The sequence below is a fragment of the Tachyglossus aculeatus genome, chromosome 6, assembly GCF_015852505.1.
Source record: "Tachyglossus aculeatus isolate mTacAcu1 chromosome 6, mTacAcu1.pri, whole genome shotgun sequence".
In the NCBI taxonomy this organism is placed as follows: domain Eukaryota; kingdom Metazoa; phylum Chordata; class Mammalia; order Monotremata; family Tachyglossidae; genus Tachyglossus; species Tachyglossus aculeatus.
The window spans coordinates 35,730,114-35,739,541 of NC_052071.1; the positions used below are offsets into that span (position 1 = coordinate 35,730,114).

The following is a 9,428-nucleotide window of genomic DNA, read 5'->3' on the forward strand; positions in this document are numbered from 1 at the left end:
TCTAAGCTCTACCTTTCACAGGGTTCAGTTTCAAAGCCCTCGTGCAAACCCAAATGGGCCGGCTCCTCCCCACAACCGGCTCACCGATGATTTGTCGTTGAAAATATCGCTACTATGTCTGCACATAGTAAGCGCTCAATAAAATACGATTGATGAAGGGGAAAGGGGAAGGAGGGGAGTTTCTACAGCTTCCCCCACCACCCGGGCTGGCCGGAGCCCTTCCGGGGAGAAGGCCTCAGGGGAAGAGCGTCTGGGATAAGGATGTTGCATTTTGGCCCGTCTCACCTGTCTTCCCTGAAGGTGGACACTCTCCCTGTTCGGCTCACTCTCATCGAGGCAATAGAAAGGGAGTAAAAGATCTCCCCAGCAGAGACGGGCCGAAGGGCTCTTCCTCGGCTGAGGCCCGCCGGGAGAAGGGCTGCCCAAGCGCAGTGGGGGCCCTGGCTTGACACGGAAAGTGGAATTGGAGTCAAGTGGGACCACAGGGACTCACTAACCCCGAGTTCCACCAGGCCTTTCCTACCCAGGGGAAATTACATCGCCCGGGCTCCGGGAAGGGAACGCTAGTGAACGACGCTCTATCGATCCTCCCGCGCCGTCAATTCGTTTCACCCGCCCCGTGGCCAGCTGTGGGGACGGAGGGACCCGGCCCTTCTTCCAGCCCCCCAGAGACACCAGGGGTGGGGGGAATCCACGGCCGGATGGGCTCAGGAGGAGGGAGGGGGGGAGAACCCAGGCAGCCGCACCTGACACACGCACACATATGCCCGTGGACGGTCATTCACACACAGACACCCCCCTCCCCAAGCCTGGGGCTAAGCCTGAAGGTCACCCGACCCACCCTCAGCACACCGTTGGTCGGCGGGGGGGGGGAGAGGACCTCAGGAGCTCAGGGCAGTCACCACCCCGGGGGAGCTGTGAGGCTGGGCAGGGAAAGAGGAGGCGGCAGGCGGTCCCAGGAGGGGCCCAGGGAAGGGAACCAGATGGCTGACGGAGGTCATGTGGCCCGAGAGCACCATGGGCCCTAAGCCGTACAGACCGGTGGCCGGGGGAGGCTCCTCCCGCAACCCTTCGCCCGGCCCCTCCGCGGCCCGCTTCTTCTTGGTCTTGCTGGACACCTTGCGATTCCGGGTCTGGATGCCGTCCTTGCGCATGGTCAGGGGCCGGTTCACCTGGGGAGGGGAGCGGGACGCCGCCGTCCCGAGGCGGTTCTCTTTCAAGAACCCCTGGCCCCACCGCCCCTCCAAATCGCCGTCTTGGGGTTTCCTTTCCCATCTCCTTTCCCATCTCTTTGAGACTGTGAGCCCACTGTTGGGTAGGGACCGCCTCTATATGTTGCCTGCTTGTACTTCCCAAGCGCTTAGTCCAGTGCTCTGCACACAGTAAGCGCTCAATAAATACGATTGATGATGATGAAGGATCGGGGTGCTCGGCAGAGGTGGGGCCAAAATCCTTCCTAGCCACCCCCAACGACCTCCTCCCGGGCACCGGGAGGGGTCTTCTGGAAGAGCGACAGAGGGAGAGGGAGATCCAGGCCTCTGCCCTTCTGGGATCGGTTTGAGGACAGCCAGATTCAGGTGTGGATGGGTGGATGGAGACAGGGCCTCACCACCCCCCCAGTCCACCCCCGGCCCTTAGCGCAGATCCCTTGCTCACGTTGTGGAGTTTGAAATAGAGGCCACAGGCATTGCAGACGGGCTCCCCGCTGGCATTCCGCCTCCACAGGGTGGTGGTGGTCGTCTGGCAGTTGGTGCATTGGGTGCCTGCTCGCTTGCTGACAATCTGGGTGAGGAGAAGGGGTCAGGCCGTGGCTCCTAAGGGCGGGGGGGGGACTGGGCAGGCGATAGGAGGGTCCCACCGGGGGAGAGGGACGGGACGGTCTGGGGATGGGCTATGGAGGAGGAGGAGCAGGGGCGGGAAGCAGCGGGGATCCACGCCCGCCACGGGGGCCGGGGGCCAGGTCACCACTCACGAGGCGCTTCTTGGGCCGGATCAGGGGCCGGTTCTGCCCGTTCATCTTGTGGTAGAGTCCGCAGGCATTGCACAGGTAGTGCCCGGTACCGTCCCGGCGCCACAGCGGGGTGGCTGTTGCCCCGCAGTTGACACACTCCCGGGCCTCTGCAGAAGGGGGAAGGGACCACCTTGGCGCTCGGACCTCCCCAGTGGAATGAGGCCGGATGCCCTCAAAGCCCGAATCCCGACCCAGCCGAGAAGGGGAGCCCGGGGTTGGGGGGCCCTTTGAGGAGCTAGCTGGGGGGGTCCTCCCCTCTCCTGAAGAGTTCTGACCCGGGGTCCCCAGGGTCCGGATGCCCCTTCCCGCCCCCCGCCCCAGTCTGTGGCCCCGAGCCTCACCACAGGGGGAGAGGGCTAGGGTCCCCCGGAGCTTGGGGGAGTAGGCTGCCGTCAGGGGGGCACCTGTAGGTGGGAAGAACGTGCCAGCGAAGTCCTGGGCCCCGTACAGGGGTGGAGGGGGGGCCAGGCTCTGTGGGGGCCCCAGCGTGAGCAGATCCGGGCTCAGTGGACTCATCCGCTCAGTCTTCAGGGTCTCCAGGAAGCCAGGGCTGCTCTTGCCGTCTCCCTCGGGGGGCGGAGGGGAGGAGGCAGCCCCGGCGGGAGCGTCCCGGGAGGAGGGCAGGGCCGAGGCCGCGGGGTACAGGCCGGCTTTGCCGTAGGCCCATCCCGGGGCGGGATAGGGGGCTGGGCCCAGCCCGTTCTCCATCCAGGGGAGGCCATTGAGTAGCGGGTACACTTGGCACACTGTAAGGAGAGAGGGAGGAAGGGAGGAAGTCAGACCCGGGGCAGGAGCCAACAAGGGTCTGCCTATCAGTCCATCCATCCTTCGTATTTATTGAACACATGTTACGTGCAGAGCACTGGGCTTGGGAGAGGACACTACATCAGAATTAGCAGTCACCTAAAGGGGAAGCCAAGGACCGGGCCCAGCCCTCGGGCCCCGACGCACTAAATCCCACGCCACCAACGATCCCACCGGTTAAACGGCGGGGTCCTTCGAGCTTCCAATCCCACGGGTGTCAGCGGGGAAGGGGGCACGGCGGCAGGGGGGACGCCCGAGACGGAGAGGGAGCCCCAGCAGTCGGGTTGTGGGAAACTCCTCGGCGACTTGGTGGGGCTGCCCGCCAGTGTACCTGGTGAGTGCCTGTAGGCCTCGGCCCCCCGGCCGTAGTAGGTGGCCAGCGTGGCGGCGTCTGTGGCCTCCGCCCCGGGGAAGAAGAGGCTTGGCTCATCGCCTGGTGACAGGAGCGTGGCCTCTGCGAACTGGGGGAGGGGCTCGGGCCCCACCAATGACGTGAAATCCATGCGGCCTCGGGGGTCGGGTCTGGGGGAGACAGAGGGGCCGGGCTGAGGCACGGAGGGTGGAGAAGACCCCGGGGTGGCCGAACCTCCCGTTCCCCTCACTCCCGACCCAAGTTCTTCTCCGGCCCCTTCCCGGGGAAGATGGCAAAACCGTTTTCAGGATGAGGGTGGGCCATTTTGGGGCCTTCCTGCGGTGGTGGAGAGAGCGGGGAGAAGGTGGACACGAGGCCCCAGGTCCGCGAGGGATGCCAAAGTCCCCTGCCATCCCTGGTCCCCTGTGGTTCCTCCACTTTTGCCCCCCGAGCAGCTCTGCCTCAATGCCCCCAGCCCCTCCCTCGCTCCCTCCGTCCCTCGGGCCCGGGGTGGTTTCCCCCTTGGGCCCCTGCTACTGCCGCTATCTGTGGCATCTCTGAGCTTCTTGCTTTCTTAGAAGCTGCTCCCGCTGGGCCCGGCCGGGCCGCTCCTCCTGCTTCCTGCTCCGCAGGCTGGGGGGCTCTCCATCCTGGGGGACACTCATCCCCGGGGGGGAGAGGGAGATGACCGGGAGGGCGGTGGGAGAAGTTCAGCTGAACCTGGGGACCGAGGGGCACTTCTGACACGACCTCCCGCCACCACGGTCGCCGTCCCTCCGTCGGGGACCGGCCCCCCGCCTGCCAGGGGAGTGGTTAGGGGAGGCGGTTAACGGGGCTGGCCCGTCTGCTCCCCTTATCTCTGTCATCACGGGGCCCCCAGCTTTTGAAATCTCCGCGAAGGCTTCCAGCTTCCTCCCGCGGGCTGGGTTTGGGGGGCAGCAGCCCCCCAGTGACCCCGAGCAGGGACGGGGCTCCGGGTGGGCCGAGGCGGGCAGAGAGGGGCAGGGCGGGATGTTCCTTCTGTTGGCGAGAGACATCACAGCTCATCGCATCGCCCGGCTTGGTACCCAAGCACCCCGACCCTCCGAGGAGAGGATGTCGGCGCCAGGACCTGAAGCGGGGGCAGGAGCCCAAAGGTTAGGAAAAGATAATAATAATAATGGCATTTGTTAAGCGCTTACTATGTGCAAAGCACTGTCCTAAGCACTGGGGTGATCAGGTTGTCCCGCATAGGGCTCACAGTCATCATCCCCATTTTACAGACGCGGGAACTGAGGCTCCGAGAAGTTAAGTGACTTGCCCAAGGTCACACACAGCGGACGTGTGGCGGGGCCGGGATTCGAACACATTCATTCATTCATTCAATTGTATTTATTGAGCGCTTACTATGCGCAAAGCACAGTTCTAAGCGCTGGGGGGATACTAGGTGATCAGGCTGTCCCACGTGGGGCTCACAGTCTTCATCCCCATTTTACAGACGAGGGAACTGAGTCTCCAAGAAGTTAAGTGACTTGCCCAAGGTCACACACAGCAGACGTGCGGCGGGGCCGGGATTCGAACACATTCATTCATTCAATCGTATTTATTGAGCTCTTACTACGTGCAAAGCATTGTTCTAAGCGCTGGGGGGATACAAGGTGATCAGGCTGTCCCACGTGGGGCTCACAGTCTTCATCCCCATTTTACAGACGCGGGAACTGAGGCTCCGAGAAGTTAAGTGACTTGCCCAAGGTCACACACAGCGGACGTGTGGCGGGGCCGGGATTCGAATGCATTCATTCATTCATTCAATCGCATTTATTGAGCGCTTACTATGGGCAAAGCACAGTTCTAAGCGCTGGGGGGATACAAGGTGATCAGGTTGTCCCATGTGGGGCTCACAGTCTTCATCCCCATTTTAAAGACGAGGGAACTGAGGCTCCGAGAAGTTAAATGACTTGCCCAAGGTCACACACAGCGGACGTGCGGCGGGGTCGGGATTCAAACACGTGACCTCTGACTCCAAAGCCCGGGCTCTTTCCACTGAGCCACGCTGACGGAGAGAAGAGAGGGATCTAAGGAGCGGAAGAGAGAGGGGGGAAAGAAGGGAGGAAGAAGGGAAAAGGGGAGAAGAGAGAGGAAAGGGAATGGAGGAGGAGCTTGGGAGAGTTGAGAGGGTGTCCTGACCCGGCCAGACTCACCAAGGCCATTTTTACAGACACCCAAACTGTCAGCCTGAAACAAGCATCACACACAAAGCCTCCAATGTCCTGGGGAATTTCCACAATCCTCCTGTCTAGAATAGTAATAACGATGGCATTTACCAAGTACCTACGGCCGGGGAGGTTACAAGGCGATCAGGTTGTCCCCCGGGGGGCTCGCAGTCTTCATCCCCATTCTACAGATGAGGGAACCGAGGCACAGAGAAGCCAAGCGACTTGCCCGAAGTCACACAGCTGACGAGCGGCAGCGTGGCTCAGTGGAAAGAGCCCGGGCTTTGGAGTCAGAGGTCATGGGTTCAAATCCCGGCTCCGCCGCTTGTCAGCTGTGGGACTTTGGGCAAGTCACTTCACTTCTCTGGGCCTCCGTTACCTCAGCTGGAAAATGGGGATGAAGACTGTGAGTCCCATGTGGGACAACCTGATCACCTTGTAACCTCCCCAGCGTTTAGAACAGTGCTTTGCACATAGTAAGCGCTTAATAAATGCCATTATTATTAAGTGGCGGAGCCGGGAATACACACACACACTCTCTTTCTCTCTCACACACATACACACACATCCTCCCTCTCCATCTCTGCCTGGGCCTCTCCCTTGACCCGCCTCCCACTCTCTACCTCTCTCCATCTCACTCTCTTTCCTCTATATGTTGCCAACTTGTACTTCCCAAGCGCTTAGTACAGTGCTCTGAGCACAGTAAGCGCTCAATACGATTGATTGATTTCCTTCCCAAAGTGCCTCATACACAGTGGCGCCTACAAAACAGCCCGTCGCGCTAACCCCCTCACACCACACAACCCTCTCAGTAGTCCTTCCTTTTCCTCCATCCCTTCCATCATCATCATCAATCGTATTTATTGAGAGCTTACTATGTGCAGAGCACTGTACTAAGCACTTGGGAAGTACAAATTGGCAACATATAGAGACAGTCCCTACCCAACAGTGGGCTCACAGTCTAAAAGGGGAAGACAGAGAACAAAACCAAACATACTAACAAAATAAAATGAATAGAATAGATATGTACAAGTAAAATAAATAGAGTAATAAATATGTACAAACATATATACATATATACAGGTGCTGTGGGGAAGGGAAGGAGGTAAGAAGGGGGGGATGGAGAGGGGGAGGAGGGGGAGAGGAAGGAAGGGGCTCAGCCTGGGAAGGCCTCCTGGAGGAGGTGAGCTCTTAGTAGGGCCTTGAAGGGAGGAAGAGAGCGAGCTCGGCGGATGGGCAGAGGGAGGGCATTCCAGGCCCGGGGGATGACATGGGCCGGGGGTCGATGGCGGGACAGGCGAGAACGAGGTACGGTGAGGAGGTTGGTGTTGTCATAGAACAGTGCTTTGCACATAGTAAGCGCTTAACAAATGCCATTATTATTATAACCAGCCTGGGACCTGACAGCAGGGCGTCTGGGAGAGGACGCGGGCAAGTGGGGCGGCCGGCCAGAGGGCCGGTTTGGACAGTGACCCCGGTCGGATGGTGGGTTCTGGGAAGCAGCTCCTGCCCGCCCCGCCCCACCCCTGGGCCCTCGAGGCTTCCTCCTACAGCCCCAGTCCCCCCTCCCCAAGCTTGGCCACATGCTCCCCCCACCTTATCACCCTCCGGACGGAGATAAATATTATCTCTGGAACCGGGGGGGATATGAAGCACCTTATCAGCCCAGCCGGGCTAGTGAGCCCCGGAGCCAGAAGGTAGCGGCGGTCCGTGGTCCCGGCCCCCAGCTCTGCCTCTGAACCCCGACTCCAGGTAACTTTCCACTTTCCGAGTCAGGGGAGGAGGGGGCTTCCCGGGGAATCCGCGGGAGAGGCGGGCAGGAGGCATCAGGGCCACCCCGGGGCACTGGCGCAGCCTTGGGAGAGTGACTTTTAGACTGTGAGCCCACTGTTGGGTAGGGACTGTCTCTATATGTTGCCAATTTGTACTTCCCAAGTGCTTAGTACAGTGCTCTGCACATAGTAAGCGCTCAATAAATACGATTGATGATGAGTGACCGGTTCCATTACCAGGCTGGGAATGGCTCGCTCTTCTCATCCCTCACTAGCCATAGAGGTTGGGCTCCCGACTGCCGGCCACCTCGTCCTTCCTTCCCCAGCCCCCTTCCCTCGACCCCCACCAAGCAACCCTCGGGAGGACCTACTAGCGAGGAGACGGGTGATGGTCCCCGCAAGAGGATCCCAATCAATCAATCAATCAGTCAATCGTATTTATTGAGCGCTTACTGTGTGCAGAGCACTGGACTAAGCGCTTGGGAAGTACAAGTTGGCAACATAGAGAGACGGTCCCTTGGTCTGCTGACTTGCTGGGATGTGGGGTAGAGTCCCTGGTAGCTAGTGCTCTGCACACAGTAAGCGCTCAATAAATACGATTGATTGATTGATTGAAGCCGCGGGAGAAGGAATGGTGATCCTAGCCAGGCCCCAGCGATGGCCTTTATTAAGCGCTTACTATGTGCAAAGCACTGTTCTAAGCGCTGGGGAGGTGACAAGGTGATCAGGTTGTCCCACGGGGGGCTCCCAACCTTAATCCCCATTTTACAGATGCGGGAACTGAGGCCCAGAGAAGTGAAGTGACTCGCCCCAAGTCACCCAGCTGACAATCGGCGGAGCCGGGATTTGAACCCATGACCTCTGACTCCAAAGCCCGGGCTCTTTCCATTGAGCCACGCGGCTTCTCAAACAGCTTCAAACAGCTCCACTGCCCTTTCCACCCCAGCGCTTGCTGGCAGGTAGGGAGGGTGAAGAGAGGGAAGGGAGCTGGGGGACTCTGTGGGCTCGGTTCCCGAGAAGTTGCAGTCGATGGAGGGGAAATAGGCTTGAGAAGGCTGGGAGGAAAAGAAACAGGTGTGGGGACACTGTCGCCTCAATTCCCGAGAAGTTGCAGTCAATGGAGGGGAAATAGGCTTGAGAAGGCTGGGAGGAAAAGAAACAGGTGTGGGGACACTGTCGCCTCAATTCCCGAGAAGTTGCAGTCAATGGAGGGGAAATAGGCTTGAGAAGGCTGGGAGGAAAAGAAACAGGTGTGGGGACACTGTCGCCCCAGTTCCCGAGAAGTTGCAGTCAATGGAGGGGAAATAGGCTGGGAGGAAAAGAAACAGGTGTGAGGGTGGAGAGGATCAGGGCGAGGGGCATGTGTGAGGAGGGAGGACGGAGGGTGATGGAGGGGTGCCGACGGGAACGGGGAGAGGAAAGCGTGCGGGAGGCGGAAGGGGGTGAGGGTGGAGGCGGGCGAGCGCGGAGGCACTGACCTGGCAGGGGCGAGGGCCGCGCGGCCCTGCTGCTGAGGAGGTCCTGGCTCAGCTCCCCGTCCCGGCGGTGCTGGAGACTTCCCTCTCTGCCCCTCACACACACCCTGGCTGCAGGCGGGGGCGGGAGGAGGGGGCCAGGGGGTGGGACGGGACCAGTTTGGGGCCCGCCCCCTCCTGGCACCAGCGCCCGAACCCACAGGATCCCAGCCCTCCTGAAAGCTTCAGGGGCCGCCCTCCGCTCCCGACCCTACCGCCCCTGGCCACCGGCCATCCTGCCTTGGCCTTCCCTTCGCCATTTGTCTGTCCCTCCGTTCCTTCCCCTCACCTCCCTGTCTTCCGACCACCCCCCATTCCCCCCGCTCCTCATCCCCCCATACCTGTCCTCTTCAGTCTCCGCAAGCAGCACTGGCTTCTCCCACGTCTCTCGTAACCCGTCTAGGGTTGGGGACGGAAAGGGCCGAGATGACAGACTCCTGCCGCCCGATCCTTTCCAGGTTCCTCTTTGGCTCCTGAAGGAGGGGGATAGTTTCAATAGAGTGAGACCTCTTGCCGGGAGGCCTGACGGGTGACATTTGGGAGACAGAGGCCTTGGGAGCCAGGGAGTGACCTGGGATCTGATGGCTGGTCTTCCTAGAGGGAGAGTGAGAGGTGAGGGGCTCGCCAAATGGGAATGGGAAATGGGAAGAAGGGTGGACGTTGGGGGTAAAGACAGGAGTTGAGGGGTCTGCTCCACCACTGTTTCCATCCCGCTGGTCCACGAAGGAAGTGCCCCCTTCCCTCTCCCTCGGCCCACTGACCCTTCCCACGGGTCATTCGTGC

At 60.6% G+C, this 9,428-nt stretch overlaps 1 protein-coding gene across 2 annotated transcripts; it reads right to left on the reverse strand.

The window, feature by feature from the left end:
* Positions 1 to 756: 756 nt before the first annotated feature.
* GATA1 (GATA binding protein 1) lies at positions 757 to 9,406 on the reverse strand. Of its 2 annotated transcripts, none has more exons than XM_038748119.1 (7): positions 8,987 to 9,406; positions 8,610 to 8,717; positions 3,147 to 3,337; positions 2,416 to 2,757; positions 1,973 to 2,118; positions 1,657 to 1,782; positions 757 to 1,172 (listed from the first exon to the last, which is right to left on the reverse strand). In XM_038748119.1, the coding sequence occupies exons 1-7, from the start codon at positions 9,352 to 9,354 to the stop codon at positions 882 to 884; spliced, it is 1,572 nt and encodes a 523-aa protein (XP_038604047.1). In that variant the 5' UTR covers positions 9,355 to 9,406; the 3' UTR covers positions 757 to 881. The 2 variants fall into 2 exon arrangements, with proteins under 2 accessions (XP_038604047.1, XP_038604046.1); XM_038748118.1 differs by having other exon boundaries at positions 2,353 to 2,757.
* Positions 9,407 to 9,428: the final 22 nt, after the last annotated feature.

Coding starts and splice junctions, on each gene's coding strand:
- GATA1 (XM_038748118.1), bottom strand. CDS start 9,354: ATGGAAACAGTGGTGGAGCAGACCCCTCAACTCCTGTCTTTACCCCCA. Junction 8,718..8,986: donor GCGGAGACTGAAGAGGACAG/GTATGGGGGGAT, acceptor CCCCGCCTGCAG/CCAGGGTGTGTGTGAGGGGC. Junction 1,173..1,656: donor TCTATTTCAAACTCCACAAC/GTGAGCAAGGGA, acceptor TCCCCTCCCCAG/GTGAACCGGCCCCTGACCAT.